At 36.0% G+C, this 22,248-nt stretch overlaps 4 protein-coding genes across 4 annotated transcripts in view; 2 read left to right on the forward strand and 2 right to left on the reverse strand.

Annotated features, from left to right (window-relative positions):
• Nucleotides 1-5,412: 5,412 nt before the first annotated feature.
• Nucleotides 5,413-7,090, forward strand: LOC137393329 (early growth response protein 3-like). Its single transcript, XM_068079831.1, has 2 exons — nt 5,413-5,765; nt 5,916-7,090. Exons 1-2 carry the CDS (start codon nt 5,507-5,509, stop codon nt 6,953-6,955), a joined length of 1,299 nt encoding a protein of 432 aa, XP_067935932.1. The 5' UTR covers nt 5,413-5,506; the 3' UTR covers nt 6,956-7,090.
• A 1,866-nt stretch (nt 7,091-8,956) lies between these two features.
• LOC137393428 (bridging integrator 3-like) lies at nt 8,957-17,753 on the forward strand. Its single transcript, XM_068079977.1, has 11 exons — nt 8,957-9,051; nt 9,793-9,849; nt 10,099-10,153; nt 10,613-10,653; nt 11,498-11,559; nt 11,711-11,847; nt 12,623-12,663; nt 14,845-14,905; nt 15,933-16,013; nt 16,117-16,251; nt 17,553-17,753. Exons 2-11 carry the CDS (start codon nt 9,842-9,844, stop codon nt 17,694-17,696), a joined length of 765 nt encoding a protein of 254 aa, XP_067936078.1. The 5' UTR covers nt 8,957-9,051; nt 9,793-9,841; the 3' UTR covers nt 17,697-17,753.
• Nucleotides 17,754-18,018: 265 nt separating this feature from the next.
• On the reverse strand, nt 18,019-19,791 carry LOC137393429 (uncharacterized). Its single transcript, XM_068079978.1, has 4 exons — nt 19,705-19,791; nt 19,165-19,400; nt 18,934-19,064; nt 18,019-18,341 (listed from the first exon to the last, which is right to left on the reverse strand). Exons 1-4 carry the CDS (start codon nt 19,725-19,727, stop codon nt 18,150-18,152), a joined length of 582 nt encoding a protein of 193 aa, XP_067936079.1. The 5' UTR covers nt 19,728-19,791; the 3' UTR covers nt 18,019-18,149.
• Nucleotides 19,792-20,500: 709 nt separating this feature from the next.
• The window catches only part of LOC137394011 (tubulin polyglutamylase TTLL7-like), a 28,944-nt gene continuing 27,196 nt past the window's right edge, over nt 20,501-22,248 (reverse strand). Inside the window, exon 15 of the mRNA XM_068080727.1 lies at nt 20,501-20,660. Within this exon, the coding sequence (XP_067936828.1) occupies nt 20,501-20,660 (160 nt within the window). The remainder of the gene's footprint in view (nt 20,661-22,248) is intronic.

A 22,248-nucleotide genomic window follows, 5' to 3' on the forward strand; every position in this document is an offset into this window, starting at 1 on the left:
TTTTGAACTGATCTTTAAATCGGTGATGGATTACGTGCTAGGCAGTTGTCTGTAACTACAGGCGGCAATGTAAAACAAGGCAACCTATTTAAGTCACAATTAGAGTAGGTACCTTCTGCCACTCGCTTACAAACTATGAAAAAAATGTTGCGAGCTTTGCTCGAAAGCGACAATGCCACCTTTTCTTCGGCTACTTGCATGCGTCCAGATAATAGTTGCCTAAAATTCAATAGCTCAAAAAATCATTGGATAGTTGAGTTTTTTCCTAAAAAGGAAATCACGAAAATGTTTGCCATCTCATACTACTTGCCACAGAACTCATGTGAGACATTCAATCATGAACGACACTGACTATATGGTCAAGCATCTACTTGGAAACTCAACATATGAATTTTCCAACGTACATTGTACAATGTAAAAATTGACCATATACTTGACTCTGCACCTGAAGTATTTTCCAACATATAATATTCTAAGTTCCTTAACACATTCCCGTTTTATAGATGAAAGTGAAGGAGGAGTAATTGTTTAAACCATGCAGCTAGTTTGAGTTGGGGTAAGTTGCCAAACGCACACTTCTATTTTTGTTTCACAAAAATAGAAATACAAAAATGCCTTGTCTTTTATTGTTATTTAATTTTTAAACGATTTAATTCGTTCAGTTCTTTACATATGATTCTGCTTTAATGTTTTGTGTAATTACCTTCATTAGCAATGGGGGAGTTATCGTAGGTGTTTCAGTTATGGAAGGACTGCAGTATATTCTTATAGAGTCATTTGTTAAAAGACTGCAACAGTTTTAAGTCGAAAAGAAAATCTCGGCACAAATAAACTCATTATGTAAAGGCTGGAGTGTACTTGCAAAAATCACTAGCAAACTGTCTGCTCTGACAATTGACCAATAGCAGATCGCAGTTGTTTTGTCGACTTTTAGGTGTTGTTATTATCATAATTATGATTATGTTACTTGTAAGTTTGCATAACAAAAATTTTAATTGCAATGGCTATACAAGCAGTAATTGTGCAATGTCATTGGCTATTTTATGTATCTTACATTGTCATTGGTTGTTTCCTGTTTTATACATTGTCATTGGTTGTTTCGTGTTTTATACATTGTCATTGATTGCTTCATGTTGGTTTTATTTTACTAGGGAAACTAATTCCACAAATCATCTCTCTATGTATTCTTTTTCTAAATAACCATAAAACCTGCATCACAAAATCACTATGTTAGTGTTAGTCTGTACCCTAAAGCTTTTGTTGTAATAAATTCACCAGAACAGAGTAATTATAGGAGTTGTCCACCTCTTACCTGGTTGCCTTGATTGTTCATTGGAAGTGACACAGATTCAGTATGATTCCTTAGACAGGAGTGCGCGTGTACGGTAATGGCTCAAGGCATAGCGCTGATATGATGCAAGTGTCTCACTTGCCACCCTCTACTCATCCTCCCACCACCCAATCATCAATCATGTTTCTTAGGACGTCCGGCGTGCTGTCAACGCCGCACCTTTTGCCGGGAATTATCTTTTCATTCCATCATACCTTGAGTTAGGAGAAGAAAGGAGAGCTGACACTATAGAGCTTAATGTGTAATCAACATGTTTCAAGGTACTGAACAGTGAATAAACCTCAGAGCTGCACTCGGGCGTAACTGCCATATTCTTATCAGTGGAAGGAATGCCTTCGGCCGGAAGCGGCGTTTTAGAATATCAGTTGTTAAGATATGTCGAAAGGTAATTAAGGTGATGACCCTTGGAAGACTGGGTGAGACACTCCAACGCATTGACTAATTCACAGTTCGTATTTCACCCAGAGGCTATGGATGTTTCTAGATGACAAAAATAATTTTATTAAACTAGTATTCTGGCAGTCTTGTGTGCTGTGAATGATCGTCAGGTGAGCTGTACAGAGAATAACTATGTGCCTAACTATTCGGCAATGAGTAATGCATGCAGCCGAATGGTTACAAAGCCGAATGCCATGAGTTCAAATCCTTCACGATGTAATCTTTTTTCACAACCTCAAACCGTGAATTCAGACAGACACGGCTCTTATTATAGTAAATATTTGCACTGACGAAATGACGTGGCAGACCTAACCACTTTCTTTTCACAAGTTTACAACATTCCGGATGCTGTCAGCTGTCATTTCATCCTATGACTTTATAACTTTTGTTGTGTTAAAGTCATGTCCTATTCTATGGTGCTGTTAGGGTGATGTACACAACGCTGCAATCTTGTTTTTTTTAAAAACTTATTAATTCATTTTTGGCTAACCAATAGAATGTCATATGCTAAATATTTGTATTTAAAAAACTATGTGACTCAGTCCGTATCTATGCTCTCGGCGTGAAGGAGGTTATGGCGGCTGAAGTTAGCGCTAATTCAAGCATGCTATTGAAACAACCGTTAATAGAGGGTAGGCACGTACACCCCTTCACCTTTCCTATTTTTCTCCTTCAATTAAGGCTCGCTCCACAATTGTAGCTACCTGAGTAACGAAGACCTACTCTCACACTAACTAGGGCAGAGTGCCACCAATTAAATATTTTATGAAATGCTGCGGCTGCCAGAGTCAGCTGTTACTTAACGAAACCCCTAATCTATCCACCCTGTCTGAACATTGATCTTTAGCGTGATAAGAGTTATGCATGATATTAGGCTCAACTGGCAGTCCTATGATTAATAGCTGATAGCCTACGTCAGTAGAATATATGCAATCAATTTCACAGGCTTGCTGGTTAAAAATAGGCTAAGTTGTAGGTGGTAGTTGGTGGAATTATAAATACTCAGTACTTCAATAATAGCCAATCTAGTAAATAAGGTCACCAGCCAAGCGAGAGCCTAGCCGTGTGTTACTAGCACGTAATGCTGGTAGCCATCGCTCGGGAATTGCCGCAGCATTGCCTCATGCTAATCACTAATATTAGTCTCCATGCAACGACTGTATGTCCACACAGCAGCCTCAGGACATGGCTGTCGCTCTCCCATTTGTTATTTGTTCTCTAACTGGTGTTACTAACCTGCCTATTCGATGAAATTGCATCAGCGATCCGCTAGAACATTCATCAACATTTGAGATTCGCTAAACAATAGCGCGTCTCTCTGGTAATTTGCCAACCACAATGTAATACGTAAAACAACATATCTATTGTTCAGAATCTCAGAGATGACCATAGCTTAAAAGGGTCTGCAGGGAGAATATGTCAACAGCTTCCTACTGTTAACATTGTCACTATTCCCACATCCCATAACAGGAAATTATTATTTCCACTACCTTTTCACATCTCTAAATAGACCAGCTAGCTTTCTTCAAACCTATCATACAGTCTGCTATCCACTAGTGAATAATGTAGGCAGAGAAAATACATCATTACATTTACATACAAATTCTAGAAGATATCGCTAAGCCATTCTCACAGTGATTATGGTGGTATTTGCTTGGGAAGATTGTTTATGTCTCATTGGTTCAAACCATTATAGCTGATATAACTACCATTTGCAAAGAATTAAAAGTTTCGTTGTTTCTATCGACTTGTATCTCTTGTTTTTTATTATAACTGAAACCAATCAACTCAAAAAAGCTTTAAAAATTGTTTCTGTGTGAAGCTAGACATGTAAAGATGTTACTCGATGTCTAAGATCGTGAAGGTGCATTTGCATGGTTACAATTTTTGATAATTTCTGATGAAAAAAGAAAACTTCTTAAAAATCGCCCAGTGCAGATGTTAAAGCACCATAAATCCACTAACGTCGTCACCAACATATTTAGTACTGATTGATTGGATGGATAAATTCACTCCGGACAGCCAATGACAGCACAAATAGTGGCGAGTAGGCCCTATACTTCCTTCAACTATTTGTGAACCATGATATTAGATTCTAATTTGGCTGTAATGACTGCTGAGGATCCCGACGAGTTTTTTGATGAAACAAAAATGATGAATAAAAATGGTTAAAATAGTTAGAACAGGTCCACAACATAAGAGGTCTAGCATTTTGGGCCCAATGATCATCACCCCATCTTCTTCAGACTTATCCAGGAGGAGGTGTTACTTCATATGGTACCACCTACATGTATTGAATAGCTTTGCACTCACGAATGTAGTGTTTCAGGTTAGGTGAGAAATTTTCTTACTGCTTGTCTCTGTGAGTTCGCAAGATGCGGCATGCATTAAAGAGAGGGAAGCGAAGTCAGACAAGCCCTGGAAGTTAAAATATTGCTCTAAGCGCCTGTTTATAATTGATTGGTCAGGCATTAAGCCAACGGCAAGCTGGATATAGTGCTTAGCCTATCTGGACCAGGGTACATCTACCTAGTGGTATGGGAAGGAGTATTGGCTATTTTTACACTTTATGAAATGATATCTAATAGCTAGCAGCCAGTGTGCTTATATTGATTTTGAAGCGTTTTTACAAAGTCAGTCTCATTGTCTATTCCACCCACCCATCACTTCACATCTATCATGCTCCGTTGCACCAAAGTCATCATCAATCAGCGGTTGCAAACCTAGATAGCTGTACTGGTTTGCTGTCGGCCTCTATGCAATGCATCCAAGGTACAAGCCATTACAAATTCTCAGAAATAAGAGATTCCTCTTTCTGTGAAACTTTTGAGGCATGAGTAAGTGTGTTACACATTTTGGCATGAACTGTTAAAATGCCTCATCGAGGATTTCCTTCCATATGTGAGTCATGTAAGCGCAGTTGAATCATCTAGCTTTTTGTTACAGGAAGGTATTCCCTTCCAAACATACTCCCTCACTCTCTGAGTCACTTCGTGGCAACCATTGGCTGTGCTAAAAATACATCTGGGAGTTTCGAGATATTATCCAATTACTTAGCCGATGACACTTTGCTGTGGTATGCGGGCGGTTTTCAACGTGTCGAATGCATAGATAGCCTTGCACGTGATAGATAATCTCTAACCCTAACATTGAACTTATTACTAGCTTGAAAGGAATTCCTTCAACCCTGCCAAAGGCTTTCGGAAATCCTTGTCCCATATAAGGAGTGTCTTATGACGTATATGCAAATGTGGCCTAGGGAAATCCTTCTGCACTGCTTCGCTGATTTTCACCATTTTTTTGCAAAATTCATTATTTTATACTCATTTTATTAGAGGCAGCAGTTGCTATAACCTGAACTACTTAGCGTGCATTAGACTGTTCTAGTGAAAAGGTTTTATAGGACTGCAAAATCCATATATATATTAGTCTAGGTTATGCACGGCTCCTCTGATATTAATAGCTGCGATCTATTTTAGTTTACTAACGTAAGCGTACGTCAAGGATTCCCATCCCGTGATTGGCTGATAATATCGGAACTCCCAAATAAGGAAAATAAGGCGGAGCTTCGCGAGCTATAGTAACAGGGGGTAGCCCTCCTTACTGTATTCCTTACTCCTTACTGTACGTGCGTGGGCGTCGTGTCGGGGATCTCCTTGATTAAAAGGCTTCCCCAATAATTTGAACTACTTATTTACATTAGAAGTTTCACTCAGTATGCACGTTACCAACAGCTGCTTCAATAGCATTGAAGACATGAATGAGTCACTCTTTGACTTTCGAGACGAGTGGGGGTGTGGGTCTGAGTCGGCAAAGACTGGCTGGCTTACTACTACTGATGGAGCGAAGGAAGGCTATAAGACTCCGAGCTTTGACTTTTCTGGTCAGGATTTATCGGCGGAAATAGCAGATATTACAGAAATTCTTACCACTTCAGACTTAGCTGTGGATAGTAACACTTCTAACTGTGAATCAGGTAAGCTTTCACAAGCCTCTTACAGCAAAATAGCATACAATCATCGCTCTACAAACTATGTAACTCGCTACTTGGCTAAGTCTCATAGACCTAGCCAAGTAATTTAACAAAATATGTTATTTTCTTAATACATTGTCCTGTACTTTGCAGAACTCGAGCGAGTTTATGGACATGTTGAGGGCTTTCTGAACACCTGCTCACAAAAACAGAACCTTCCTCAGCATATGTATGCTCAGGAACCTTCAGTTGATATCTCAAGCACCTCATTGGCAATTGACTGCAATGGCTACACTCAACCTTCTTCCATTTTTTCACACGCTTCAACGGGAGTCAGTGACAGTTCGTATGCGCAGTCAATAGCCTCAGCACCATGTGACACTCTTTCCACACAATATCCTTCAGTATTTAATTCGTCTACCTATATAACTCCTCCCCATCAAGACATGTTTGTGCAACAAGAAACACAGCTAACTACTCTGCAACACTCTCAGACCAATGACTATGTTCGAACTGCCCCTTGTTCCAGTAACAGCTACTCAGCATATGGTCAGGACTCTTTTTCTACATTTTTACCAGAAGTAGAAATGAATTACAACAGTTCCTCTAGCTCGGCGTTTACCCACTTACCAGCCACCGTTAAAGATGAGCCCTTTGACTGTTATACAACTGCTCTTCCTTCTAGTGCACCAAGTTCCCCCGAGAGTTTTACCGATAATCTAGAATATCAGGCAAATGGCACGCAATGCCCTGTAACACAATCCCGACCTCGAGCTCATTCCTTGTGCAAAACACCACCACACGAGAGACCATATCCTTGTCCGATGGAGACATGCGAGCGCAGGTTCTCACGTTCAGATGAACTCACTAGACATATTCGCATCCATACGGGACAAAAACCATTCCAGTGTAAAATCTGCATGCGGGCATTTAGCCGAAGCGATCACCTTACAACACACGTAAGAACACACACAGGCGAGAAGCCCTTTTCGTGCGATGTTTGTGGAAGGAAGTTTGCTAGAAGTGATGAGAAGAAAAGACACAGCAAAGTACACATCAAGCAGAGAGTAAAAAAAGAGCGACTCGCGGCAGCAGCTCAGAGCATACCTTGCTCAACATCTGACTGTAGCATGTGGTCACACGACTCCGTAAACCTTCCAATGCAAATGGGTGTTATTTCTTCCCGGTATTAAAGCTAAGATTATAGTATTGCTACTTTAGCATCATATAGTCATATTTTTGATACTACAAATGTAAATAATATTTTTCTTTCAAACGAGATTTAGTGTATATGTTTGTACAGAAATAAAATATAAATAATTATGTTACTACTATTTCTTTGCAAGATTTGATAGCCATCCAGTGTTGGCTGCGCCTTAAACATCTCAAAGGATTTGTTTCAGTAGATATTGCTTATATGAAGCACTGCGCATCGTTCAAGAGCAGCTGCGAGCACATTACTCAGGCCATAATCCAGTGGATTGATGGTGAATAAATACTGCAATCAATGTTCAGCCCTCCAGGCATCCAGGGAGAGATATAGCACGCTTAATGATTTACGTAAATTGATTTCCATCGCAGCGCAACTGGAAATGCAGATATTCAACTTAAGATACAGCCAGCGAGTGATTGTCTCCCATGCTATAACAAATTGTTAGGTAACCAAAAGTAATGTTTACAGCCGTTGACAATACCCTAGATAAAACATAAAATATGCAAGCCGTCGTCATCGAGTACTGATAAGAACAAATATAGCCCTCTCCGACATCACGCCACTCGCTTCCCATATTCAGTGAGAAAGTCACTTGCCCATTTGTTCTCATAGAATACTGACAAGCGCTCTTCTTATCTGATATCACTTGACCTGTCATCGTTAGTCCAAATTCAAAAGTTCAATTTCTCTGTAGCTTCGAGCCATTGTGCAAGTACTTAGCTAGTAAATTCACAATTCCAAGCTCTATAATCAAATTCTGCTGGACTGAAACAACATCAGAAAAGTAGCCTTTCTCGGTCAATTTTGGGATTGGTTCTTACTCGCTCTAGAACAATGAACTCATGACATTCGATTAATAAAATATACAGTTTTAGAAATCTTAGTCGGTTCAAGATCTTGAGCGGATGCGTCAATGGAAACTTATTTGCTTTAGTTCAAATAAACGGTACAACTACAAACAGCGTGAGCACTTGTAAAGTACATTCCACGGCCTGTTGGTAAAATAACCTGCGATGCTAATCAAAACTGACTGCAATTGATTAATGTGGTATAAGATACTTTTTACGGAATATTTCAAGTCAAGCTAAGTAATACAACCTTGCCTAGGCACGAGTATTCTATTGTCAGTGTAGAGATGCTTATTACAGAAATATTGATGTCTGGAGTCTAGCTCAAGATGATCGGATGCCATTTCGACCTTACATAATGTGATCTAATTTACGGCCAATTACACAGAATCTAAAGCCTGCTTAGCGATGTCAGAATAAGTTCAGTGAGCTTTTAGGATAACAACAAAAAGGAGATGCATCTAGTCTGTAAAGATATATTTGAACCCTGAGATGTTAACTACAAGCATACAAGCTTTAACATTTCAGCAAGATGAGATTTATTATATTATAATCTTCAAAACATAACACATTTCGCAAAATTTTGAATGTTTATACCATGAATTTTCCTGCTTATTCTGCTTCCAGGCAGAATAATGTATGTATTGCACAGTCTTTCCGACATGGCATAGCTGTGACATAGCTTAAAAACTTATAACTAACACACTACTCTCTAGCTTTATCATGACCATCACATTAATTTTACGTAGTTGATCAACCTGTTGCCACCAGCTATAGGTTGTTGGTACAGAAGTACCAACAATATCTTACTTGAAAACGCTTTTCATCTCAGATATGCGATGTAAATATGTGAACCAAAATCTTAGGTGGGGTGTTTGAAAAAACTACATGCAGTTTATGTGCAATCTATAAAAAGTCATGGTATAATCGTGTATTCATTGTAAAGCTATATAGTACCCCTATAGCACTCAGTATAATGCTATATTCAGTACGGGTAACTTTTTTAGGAGCGATCGATTTATCTACTCTTTGATAATTGACACAAAATGTAGACAACTCCTTTCGCAGTTGATCTCGAGTCTTATATCGTCGCTTATTTTACGAACAATAAGACGAATCATTAGACGGAAGTTGGCACGTTCGTGGAAAATATTTTTTGGCGAGTGTCCGAAGAGCACAAAACATCTAATAATGAATAGGAAACGTAGACATGTATAAATCATTCTTGGTAAGCAGTTTTGTTTCAACAGTATAAACCTTACCATAAATAAAACTAAAACCACGTACCAAATGTACATGTATAATAAAAAAAACCATGTAGAGGTACCTTTGAAATATTTGAAGACGGAGGTACAAAGGGTTTAGTTTCGAGTTTTGTAGATAAATGGACTCTAAAAACTGTTTGTGATGAATATAAACTTCAAGCCTGTTATTGTTTTATAATTTTATTTAAGTATATATCATATGTGTAGTGAGTAATAGTATTGTAGATAACTAAATCAGCCATTTAAATTGATAAATGAATGAGGAAGTGAGTGAGATATAGTATAATAAAAAAATGTATGCTAAGGAAAGGTCCCCTCATTCATTTTTGGTCGTGTTGGTTGATATAACATAAAACAATAAAAATAGCAGTTAGTTATAGAATGTACAGAAATATATACACGAAAGTGCGATATCTATTCAAAACGTCCTAAAACTAAATCATTGCTTCTAAAAATTCGCAAGCAAACGTTTTAATATTGTCTGGAACAAAGAGATCATCCAATTTGTGCTAGAAAAGGCATAGAAGACGACCTACGTGTAATGTGTCCAAACATCAGCAAAAAAACTAACAATTCAAGAAAGTTGCATGCCTCAACAATAGATTTTGTGTTACATTTTCTATATGTCAGCTTTGGTTTTGCAAAACACGGTGTAGCAATAATTCTTCTGTTATTCTTGTTTATTGTACATTATTTGTTTGCAGATGTAGTTGCAGCTTTATGTGAAAGTCTGCGACACGAAAACCTGCCGTCATGAATTGGTGAGTGAATGTGATAATTTAAATATAATTTGGCTGTATTCTGGCATCTACTGAAATAGCCTTAGTACCAAAGTTGACTAGTTTGGCTTCAGCTGACTCAAAAATCTTAAATCTGTAGTAATAGTGTAGCCTACAGCGATTAAGCTAATGCTTGTGTAAAGACTGATAGATTGCTTTTTTTGATTTCTTCAGAGCGATCATATTTTCATATATTGTTGTAGATCTTACATTTGTTTATTTATGTTGCAGGGAGAGGGTATTAAGGAACACACAGGCTATAAAAACCTCTGTGCTAACCACCATGGTTTGTTTATTAAATTGACATTTTGATTTTTGTTGTTCATCACCAGGAAGTCAGCATACTGTTTATCTTCTGTCTGCCATATTAGGGCTATAATTGTGGGACAACTGTGAGCAGCTCATGTTCTTTTTTTAAACAAATTCGTTGCTTGATATTCTGGGCATGTGCAGCATCTCTTTTGCCATTTTACCATCAAATCTAGCTCCCTCAGGGAGTCTATTATTAGTCGTACATCTGGTAGGCTTTTATTTTGTGACACGATAAGTTTCTATTTGTTTACAAATTATAACATTGCTTTCACTTCTTATCCATTCCATGCTTCCAGACTTACGGCATACTTTGAACATGATTTAGCTTTGAATTTGGCAGTTGATGTCTTTTGTATCTGGTCTATAAACATATACATAAAGCAGTTTAAATATTGAAGTGTAAGTTGCTGTTGTATCTTCTTTTTTATTTCAGGAGAGCCGAGAGTTCCACAGCAAAGTGAAACGCCTTGGAGAGTAAGTGCGGATACGCATTTATATCATTATTCACATGGCTTGTATATCATAATGTGTATGGCTTGCATATGTATCATCACGGGTTTTGTATGTATACCATCAGGTATAAAATGTGTATCATAATGATTATAACATGAATATCACTGTGTGTGCGGCATGTTTATTAATGAGTATATGGTGTGTATATATTATGTATATCATTTTGTGTATCGCATGTGTCTTTTCATGCGTGTGGTGTGTACATCATCATGTGTATCACTTTTATATTATGTGTTGGGTATGATATATCATACAAATAGCATTTCACTCAGTATGCACTTTTTGTTACTTCAAAGCTTGATTTTTGCAGATGTCCAGTAAGATTTACGCGAAAGGTTCAACATACGTATTGGTCCTAATCATTCATTCAGCACTAATACGGTTTAATAAATTTAAGACATGAATAGTATTCGGACTAAGGATAAGTCAAAAGTTTCTCCATAGTTACACTTTAAGTTAATGTTTCATTTTGATTGGCTATATTTACGGAGAGCCCCGACGTTTTGTAAACGTTATCCTTGCAACTGGGTGGACTAAATCTTTGTTTTTCAAAATCTTTTAAACCATTTAATACAATCCACTTTTTTTTTAATATCTTTAATCTCTGCGCTGTCGAAGCCATCTACACGACCCAGCTGTTGAAGACAGAACAACTCAAAAAAGCCTTTAAATTATTTAGTCTGATTCATACAACATTTGAGTCAAGGGAGCATTTTGCCAAAACTTTAAAACATGACAAGGTTTATCCGTCACTCTTTGTAGTCATATGTTTCATTAAGTGAATGTAGTCATATTTTCATTGCAGTTTGGATGACTCCACCCAGACACTCCATAAAGATGTTAAACAATTAAATGAGCGAGAGATGAGTACGTGCTCTAGAATTATGTCTGCATCTCTTCTAACATGTCGTACAATTATCTGTCTTTTCTTATTTTTAAAAATATTCATAAAACAAGATTATATTTTTATAATGTTGGGTATTTCACTTCAGTGTTTTATTCGTCATTTCATCTGCAGACGCCTTCAAAGCTGAAAAGAAATTGGTAGGCGACTTGTGCAGTTGCAGCTCAATCAGAGAGGACCCTAGCCTTAGAGATGCCTTGCAACGCTGGAATGAACATATCAAGTATCATGAAGACTATTTAAACTCTATGGTATTTTTTCCTTTTATTCAACTTTTAGGCTATGCTGTATGCTGATCATTTTATGAATGATGTGTTTAATATTAGCTCGAATGTCACATCTTATGTCAGGAGCCTGTGTATTAAGGTGATCACAAGTAGAGTTTTACTGTAAGTGTGATTTAAGATAAACTTACACAAAATTTCTGTAGTTTTTATCAGAAAGTATTGTTATTTTTGCTATCATTTGTTGATGTTTGAGATGATCTGATTGCCAGGATGTTTTAAGATTAAAATTAATAAAATTTGGTTACGATTAAAACTCTCAGAAGAAAAATATGTGCGAAATGATGTCACTAGTTGTTATCATTGCGATAGTTGATATCAGCTATTGATTTCAAGTTGCAGCATTACGCGTCTCAATTCCGTCAGCCTCTTTGAAATTATAGACATCATACTCACACTTTTGCTTGATCTGAGCGTTTTAATTGCAATGAAGTTTTATTGATTTTAATATTGAAACATCCTGGTAGTCAGATTACTTCAAACATCATAAACAACCGCAAATGATAGAAAAATACTGACACTTACTGATAAAGTTTATTAAAGATTTTGTGTAAATTCATCTTAAAAATTGTCTGCTTTAAAAAACGCAGTGTTGATCACTGTCGCATCTCTTGCATGTCAACAGCTGAATCCCGGTCTATTAGGGACCTGTCAAAATGCCAACAGGGTCATTATATGTTACATTGTTTCTGCCCTATTCTCTTGACAAATGTCAGCATGACTCCTGTTATATGTTTTGTAGATAAATGACACGAGTAGAGTTATGATTGAGCCTATTAAAAGGTATGCCAAAGCTTACTTATATTTGTTTTAGCTGTTTGTTATTACTGTTGCCTAGTTACACGCGCTGTGACTAGCCTAAGTATGCTGTGATGATCTGATAAGATATACTTGTATACTTGACAGTTTGATATCTCTTGGCCTTTACTTATTACGTTATAGTTAGATTTGAATAACTGGTTGCTCAGCTGCAGCTAGTTGAATGTAGTTCTAATGATGTGAGAAATTGGATACCTGATGAGATCAGGTGTTGTAAGGTGAAAACTGTCACCGTTACTTGTTTATATATATGGTAAAACCTTAAATATATGGTAAAACCTTTCTCAATTAGAGGGGGCATTCAAATCGAGGCTGGCGTTGCATTTTTCAAATGGCTCGTCAGAATTTTTGAAAGATAAATTTAGCCCTTTTTCGAGCGAAGCAAATGTCGCTTATATTTTGCTCTCTTTTTCCGGTGCACCGATATTAAACATTTTGGATGCAATAAATCTGCTAACTTACCTCTAACTTGTCAAAGATCTCTAAATAAAATATGCATTGGGAAGCCGAAAATTATCTCTACCAGTTGTTATCTCTAGCTTGCAATTAATCTGCGATGATATTATAGCCTGTGCCTTGCTTCGCAATTTGTTAGAGCTCTCCATTTTTTATTTCATTCTAAATTTGAAGGCATATTCTTATTTTATATCTATATTTAACAATGTTGAATAAAAGCTCATTGCACTCATTAATATGTTTGCTACAGTTTGCAGACAAAACTTGCTTTTTACGTACCATAGAAGAGGAGTTATGAGCATCGATCCCTTGAAAGCCATGTTAAGATAACCGCAAGGATGCTATTAAATACATGTAATATGCTATAAATCTGCGAATTTATAAGTTTTATAATGATAACAATCAAATGTTCCAAATATATATTCATAAATAAGTGACATAAACGAACCATACTTATATTGCATGCAGAAACAAAAATTAACATTTTTAAAACAAAAATATTTGCATCATTTGCTCGGATAACTGCGTTCTCATTGTTGCTTTCGATGGAACAAGCTTCTTCTGGTTGTCAAAAACTTTCCACAATGTCTTCTGACCTCAACTCTTCTGTTGCGCTGCAGAACTAGTCGATGTTGTCATCCAAAAATTTTTAAAACAGTGCCAAACCTTTGTGCGTTGCACATATGCGACGCGTAAAAGTTTTGCTCGCTAAACGTAACCTCTTACCCAAAACTAGTCATTTATATACTATCGTAAATGTAAACCATTTTTTATATCCATGTGCTTCAAAGTATCAAAACCATGTTAAACAAGGAACTACTATTAGCCTGAGACTGTTATTAATTATTTTTATGGTGTTGCTTTCGAAGTTTTAGTGAAAAAAGATGAAAAGTTTTGGAATTTGACGAAGAGAGAATTAATTGTTATTGATGTAAACAATTCATAATACGATTTTGTGGACGCTTTTTTACTGATCAATTGATATTATGGGTTCGTAAGGATCAAAGAATGTTAAAATGACAGTCAAACGGAGGTGGCATTCAATTAGAGAGTGTCACTCTATTTTTCAACCATTCTCTCAGGATGGCGTTCAGTTTGAGGTTTTACGGTATGTATGTATTTATGATGGAAGCACCTCTATGAATAGCTGTAGAGCTTTTGATAGGTGTACCTCTATGAATAGAAGTTGAGTTTTTTTATAGGTGTACCTCTATGAATAGCCATAGAATTTTTGATAGGTGTACCTCTATGAATAGCTATAGAGTTTTTGATAGGTGGACCTTTATGAATAGCGCTAGAGTTCCATATAGGTGTATCTCTATAAACAGGAATAAAGTTTTGGATAGATATACCTCTATGAATAGCAATAGTTTATCATGGGTTTAGATCTATGAATAACAATAGTTTATGATGGGTGTAGATCTATGAATAGCAGCAGAGTTCGTTGAAGTGTGTAGCTCTTTAGTTTACTAATTTTTTGTGACATAACCAGCTATTGTCTATTATCATAAATACTTTTGAGTCGCAATTATTCAAACGAAGGTGCTCATTAAAAACAAAATACTCTTGTAAGAGCAGACAAATCTTCAAAGTAGAACCTTGTAAACAAAGACAGAATGATTGCAGTCTGCCAGTGGACACCATTTTTGACACAAATATAGAGTTCTTTTTATAGAGTTTTTGTTTCAGGCTGTTGACAGAGTTTCCAAAAATAAAAGAGATGATAAAGAAACGGGACCAATTGTTGATAGTAAGTTAAACACATAGTACAATGAATAGATATTCTATGTTGAAGTGTTTCACAAGTGTCTCTGTTGAAGAAGAGTGGAGGTGTTGCTATTGAAGGGGGGTACAGGTGTCTGTGTTGATAAAGGGTACATGTGTTTCTGTGGGAATGTTTTACAGGTGCCTCTGTTGAAGTGTTTTGCGGGTGCTTCTGTTGAAGTGTTTTACAGGTGTCTCTGTTGAAGTGCTTTACAGGTGTCTCTGTTAAAGTGTTTTACAGGTGTCTCTGTTGAAGTATTTTACACATGCTTTTGTTGAATTGTTATATTAGACTAGGTGAAATTTAAACTAACTTAGCTTATTTATTTTTTCAAATTTTTATATTTTAGTACATTTTATATTTAGTTTTCACTAACATCTCCACTTTCATAATCAGAACTGCTGTTTTCGATAAACTTCAGCTGTTCGAAGTCAGAAATTCTTTTGGGTATAGGGTCATATATTTTACATCATATCTTAGAAAATTTGTATGCTGAAATGGTTGTAAGTCGAGCTTTAAAAGTTGCTTTTTAAGTTTTAAGTTACTTAGTTTGCTGCCAGAGTGATGTGTAACATTTTACTTCTATACACATAGTGGGGTTGGCTGACCCACCCACATGCGTGTTGAACTCATCTCGTATTTTTGAGCCAATGAAAAGTTGTGAAGAACAATTGGTCGCCCACTTCTTAGTCCCATCATCCTGATTGGTTTGTTTAGAGTGCCATCAAAAGAGCACATTCTTGTGCGGAAAGCCAATTAAACTTCATTTTGTTTTATTGCAGACGTAACTTGGTTTTGTTACTCTTTGTCATATTATCTTGCTGCCTTAAACTCAGAGTTAGAGTTCATTCTCTAACTTCTGCCTGAAGCTGAAAATATAAGATGGCTGTAATAACTGAAATAGTGCTCATACGCGAAACACTTTCTGTTGCAGTTGAGAGTATGGTGAAAAGGTTGCTGGTATACCCTCAGTAATAATGTCTAACGATGTCCCTTGTATTGTTTTTGCTAGGAATATGAAAAATGCCAACAAAAAGTTGACAAGCTGAAGAAGAAAGAAAGAACAGGTCCTAATGTGGTGAAACTCGATACGGTACGCTAATCATGGCCTGCATGGAATCAGACCAAAGTTTCTACAACTTTGCTGCTATATTGTTATGAGTTGTCTGCCCCTGGATGTTTTGTGTATGTTTTAGGCTCGTAAGTCTCTTTCCGCTATCAAGAAGGAATTTGAGGAAGAGAATGAAGCACTACTTGACTACATGACATCCTTGTATGAACAGCGAGCGGACTACTTGACTCCCAGCATTCATGCTCTCATAAACATAGAGGTATTTGGTAGAGCAGACAACTCTGGTTTATATGTTGTCACCATCTCGGATTCATTGTGGGCCCTTACACAATCACCGAGCCATCATTTTAAATAAGATTTGTCATTGATACTGTGAATGTAGTCCAATGAAAATCAATTCCTAAATTATGACCTATCCTTAGTATAAAGTTACACCAAAAAAGTTAATTGTGATATTTAAAGATTGGACAACTCCTAATTGTAAAAACAATTGAGTGTAACATAAAACTGTTGTACTCAGCTTTATATCTTATTAAGCTCTCCATTCTTTCTGATAATATTTAAATAGAGCCCGTCAAAGTGATACTTTTATGTTTCATCCTAAAAATAAGTCTTTTTCAACAATTTTGCGATGACCAACTCATGAAAAGAGAATTTATATACGTATTTAAAAAAAGATAGGAGATTTGAAAATTATAAACTTTGCTAACTGTTAAAATATCGTAACATTGATAAAAGAATGCTTATAATGACATGCAGGAGAGAATGCATGCCAAAGAAAATTAGGTTTGATAATGCCTATTCACAACTATATTCGTAGTAAAGTATGTTTTCTCAACCTATGTTAACTATCTTAAAAAAGGTTATAGAAAAACCTTGAACATAATAAATGGTCAATAATACAATGTGTTTCAGTTAGCTGAGTTTTATGTCAGCTATATAGTATTAACAACAATTGTCATTGCTCTGACTAATTGCTACAGGCGCATGTGCCAAATCATTAAATATTTTTCCAGAAAGAAATTACGGTCCCCTCCACATATGAATCTAATTCATTACATAGCCTGTTCTATTTTGGGATCATATATGGTCATCAGAGGAACTGTATTTCATTCCAGTTTACAAACCTATGATAACTTCTTAATAAACCCTTCGAATAGTTTCATATAACAGTAAAAGAAAGTGTTAGAGAGAAATAAATAAATATGTAAAATTATGTTAATAAACTAGTAATCAATGAAAAGTAGTTTTATTGTTATTTCACCTCATAGACATGCAACTAGAATCATGAGCCTCATGATCCGTAAGTTCTGAGGTAGATTACTGATAGAGATATCCGGTGTGACTTTGTGACTTACATTAAACAACGTTTAAGCTAACCTAGCTTATGTTTGCTAGTAATTATTACTATTAATTTTTTTTTTTTTTTTTACTTTCAATTTTCACCTTAAGTCTCCGAATGAACTTAAAATTGATTCCTTTTTGTATCGCTCATTGATTCCTTTTTCATGCTCAAAGTATTTTCTTCCAGTTTGATGGCTAAACTCTACTCTTTTATAGATATGCCACATCGCTGAAGGCTTTCGGTTCTATTCTGAACTTGAGGCAAGCGTAGACACACAAAAGGACAAAGGTCAGGAAGAGTCCGCTAAAGATGACAGATTCAATGAGTTCAAGTCTTTGACTATTGTTTCCACCGATTAACTGATGAAAGTTCAATGTTTCTATGAGTTAGTCTGATAAAGTATTATTTTAGATACACTGATGTATATAATATTTTTAGTTTTGGTATATCTATTCAGTGTAATCAGCAAAACAGGAAATTAGACGTTTATTTTATATATAATATTTTTGTATTATTGACATAAAAATATTTCGCAAATCTTGTAACCCTTTTTACGTAAACATAAATGGACAGAGCAGGAAAATATAGTGAATAGGTAACAGAACCCTTGAGCAATGACACGATGCACTGTTGAATAAGGTGCTGCACGATATCTCTGCCACTTTTTACAGCAACCAACAAAGAAGTTGAAAGAACTAAGCAAAACATAGTATTGCGGTGAGAAATACTATAGAAATATTCAACTATTTGAAGGTAAGAGCAACAAAGTGGCCATTTTATGTGGTCTAACATTATAGACCAGCGGATTCTCATTAGGTCCTAGTAGCTGCGACTTGGGTCTGTTCCCATTTGAGCCAGTCTTCATCATTGTATGTCTGTTTGTATAGCCTAAAACCATGTGGGTCCCTGGCGTCTAGCCTTTCATGGTAATAGCCATAGTATCCGTGTGGTCCTCTCCAGGTTGGGTCCCGTATGTCTGGTTGGGAGTTGTACACTGTCCTTGCCTACAATTTACTTCCTTGCATATTATTTTGCAAAAGACTCTAATACAGATTATGAAAGTTATCTCCACTTGTGCTAATGATCGTTGTTAGGCAGCACCAACTATTGTTGGCTAATGAATTAGATGTCTAAAAGATTAATTTTGAAAGCTTGCCTTGACTACACTATGGTATTTCTATGTATTATATTTTTCAGCATACAATTGTAGTTTTGGATGAGCTACAAGCCAAGTATGGATTGTCTCAGATTAAAGCTTTCACCAATTTTGTAGTCCTTGAAAGTTTTACAGTTACATATAATTTTAAATACTCATTAGTCAAAAACTTGTAAATACTCAATAAATGTCATACCTCTACATAGTTGTCAATGTTTATTATCATAACAAAAAAGTTGAAAACTGCTTATGATCAATGTGTCTTCTCAGTTACAACTGCTCTGAAGGTTTGGGTAATTAAATCTTTTGGTATTATTTGTGAGCTAAGTCTAACTACAGAAAATTCTATACTTTTCTTACTACAGGTCTAACATAAGCTCGTACTAGATATGACTAACAGAATGCTTTAAATGAATATTGATATATGTTCGATTACAGACCTGCACACCAGTCCTGTGAAGATTAAAGGGGTTTGTACAGTATCCGTCTAGTTTAAGTGGCGGTAAGCCGGACATGGCTAAACCTCGGTTATGTTCACCAGTTCTCACTATCCATTCAGTTCGTGGGTACTCTAAAACCAAGTACCAAATAGTCTTTTAAGTTTTTAAATATAAAGCAATTTAAAAATATTGACTACTACTATCTGCTGTGAACAACGGGATATACATTACCTCTTGCAGCATCTCGTTTTCCTTGCCATTCTCTCCAAGCGTCTTCTGATTGAAATTCTCTTTGGTCTGCTCGTCTTTCATTTGGAAGTGCTCTGTAGTCCTTATATGAAACAAAGTTTCTTTCTGAAGGAACATACCAACCTGGACCAGCAGGCCAGACATGTGACTTTCCAGTGCCACTCAAATAGTTTTCAGTAGGGCGAAATCTAGGAGCTGTTAAGCTGATACGTCCATCTCTAAGGGAAGGTATTGTACAACACTTTAAATTAGCATATTTTTTACAGTTTCAAATTGCTATCAATGCTTGCTTGCTAATAAGACAAACGAATAAAGTTTTTGCACTTATTTTAAAATATTTAGTAATTTTATGCATATTTTTATTGATTTTGTTCGAAGTAACCCAAGAGTGGTAAGTTTGTTAATTATTCCGAGCGCATGTCTTGTGCGATACAGGCCGCTAACACGAGTATCCTGGAGGACTCTAACATTGTTCAACGCGTTAAAAACATTTTTAAGAAAAAGAATTATTGAACTACTCACAGCTTTTGCTTGTAATGCTCCATGCTTGATAATTATGACTGTCAGCAACAACTGCGAAATGAAGTCTGGATCGTTAGTAGCGGTCTGTTGCTAAGGAAATACTTTCATTAATACATGTAATGGGCTCGTTGATAGAGTTAAGAATAGACAACTCCAAAGAAAATGTGATTTGCGATTTATTAGTTTTAATTAGCTACTGCTATTTTGTGATTGTCAATCAAAAGAGAATGGAGACAAATTCTAGAAGCTGTAAAGTTAACAGAGAAACAACCAAAGACCACAAAATGTGGAACATTATTAGATTAGAACGAAAAAGCATGCACTTTGTTGTAGAAATACATTCAAAATAATATCCTCATACTTGATGATTCAAACAAAATGCTATAAAAAGTTAAACAATGTTTTAAATATTGTTGAGCCAATATAACTTAAACCTAAAGAAAAGGCAATTCTATAAAAAATAGTTATTCTTTTGTGCCTGCACCTACAACATTATGTTGAATTTAGCCTAAGAAAGAAGTTGGCACTGCTGAAAGACGAAATAAATAGCACTAGCAATATTTATGTGTGAAGATTTGCTACTAACTGTGCACCAGAAAGTGTGCTCAAAACAGCTTAAAAAACAGTTATGCTACTCATAACCAAGTAAGTAGCTATCCGCATTTTGTAACTGGCAATGATCAGTTGTATGTGCCATCAGCGATATGTCCTTGGGAACCTGCTATCCAATCTATTTGCTAACGCCTATATCAGAAACGGAAATGTCTATAAAAATATAGATTGTATGTGTGAAGTGTTAACTAAAGATTTTGTAAGGCTGAGTAGATATGCTTGTTTTTGGTTGACGTTTGTTCACCATGACACTGCCGTGCGACTTCAATGAGGCTTGTATTGGCGGACCAGCCAGCGAGCTCTTCGTAGGTTGCGTATAGCCAGGATTCCCTGAAATGTTGCTCCTAAAACAAGGTTGTTCAAGGTAACAGTCAAATAAAAAACTATCAACAGAACAAAAAAACATAAACTTGCCTGAAATGTGTATGAAAACAGTGCTATAGATTTACACTGTTTGTAAAATATTGCAATCGATCGTAAATCAACATATTGATTTATTGATTTATGAAATTATGTATTAAAAATTATTTTGTATTAAATCTTATAATTCGCAACATAAATTTTAACAACACTATAAATTTTATAAATTTCTGTTTATAAATTTCTATAAACAAAATACTCGTATCTCTTTTGTATATCAATTTTTGCGATGCATCTTGGCCTTTCCCAAAAAACTATATCTGCAATTATGTTGTCATGATAGATAACAACAGCCTTGTCTTTTTAAAGGCTATCCTTAATTTCCAAACAACCAATAGCAGGAAAGACAATCAGAATGTAAGGACTGTTCGATGGCACTAACTCTACAAATAAATGCTTCTATGTACTTGACAGACTAGATAAGTAAAGGTAAGTTGTGTGCTTGAACTTAAAAGGTGAGTGTCTAGAATTTTAAATTTCTACAAACAGCAAATGTTTACTGCGCATTAACAAATACATGTACGTGTTCCTAAAACGTATGTCCATTAGCCGCATTTTGTGAGTGTCATCTATCTAAATTGCTTCTAGTAAAACTAACTTATTGGATATTAAAATGAATATTTGAGGCTTTCCTGTGGTTAGCTAGTAATACAAAAACTGACTTATATGGAAAGCCACAGAGTTACACGCCATGAAGTTACAGGTGGCGTGTAACTCCGTGGTGGGAACGACAAGGTTGGTGTACCATCATTGCAACCCGGTGCTGCGTAACAACTTTTTGTTTTTTGTTCACAAAACTAACTCCAGCATATCATACGTAAAAGAAGGCGAAGGCAAACCAAACATTCAATTACACCAAAAGAAACACCGATATGAGTTAGCAATAATATTCTACTTCAACCAGAATATAAATAACATGAAAGAACCAAAGGTTTCCATTCATGCTTTATTTAAAACTAAAATATCAGTAGAACAAGAAGCTGAACACAAATCTTTTCAATCCGAATGAAATTCTCAAATGAATTCCCCGATGCAAGCTTCCAAAAAGTGCACTAACATAGGCTTCTGCCCAGCAACAGCGATATAGAACTTCTAAGAGGCAGCACACCATAATTCTATAATTTTTTAATCAATAAATTATGATATACACGCATATCGAGAGATGATTGTTACAGTTTGAGTTGCATAGCAAAAATAGAAACAATAAGGTTTGAATTTTTCTCACCTTATTATCTTTTACACTCAAGCAATCCATTTCAACTCTTGCGTAAAATACCAAAAAATTGCACCCTCAGCCAATCAGAATACATTTATTTATAAGTTGCAGCATTGGAGAATGTGATAATTGAGGTGACAACAGCTGGAATAAAGGTGGCAATTTTAACTTTTGCGTATATTGCCATTATGTAACACCAAATTTTGAACGAATGGCTTACCATAAAAATTGAAGGCTAGAAAGTTGGAAGGTAAGTAAGGACCGGTGCAACTAAAGAAATAGGGATGAGTACAACT

This window comes from Watersipora subatra, chromosome 4, assembly GCF_963576615.1.
Source record: "Watersipora subatra chromosome 4, tzWatSuba1.1, whole genome shotgun sequence".
NCBI lineage: Eukaryota > Metazoa > Bryozoa > Gymnolaemata > Cheilostomatida > Watersiporidae > Watersipora > Watersipora subatra.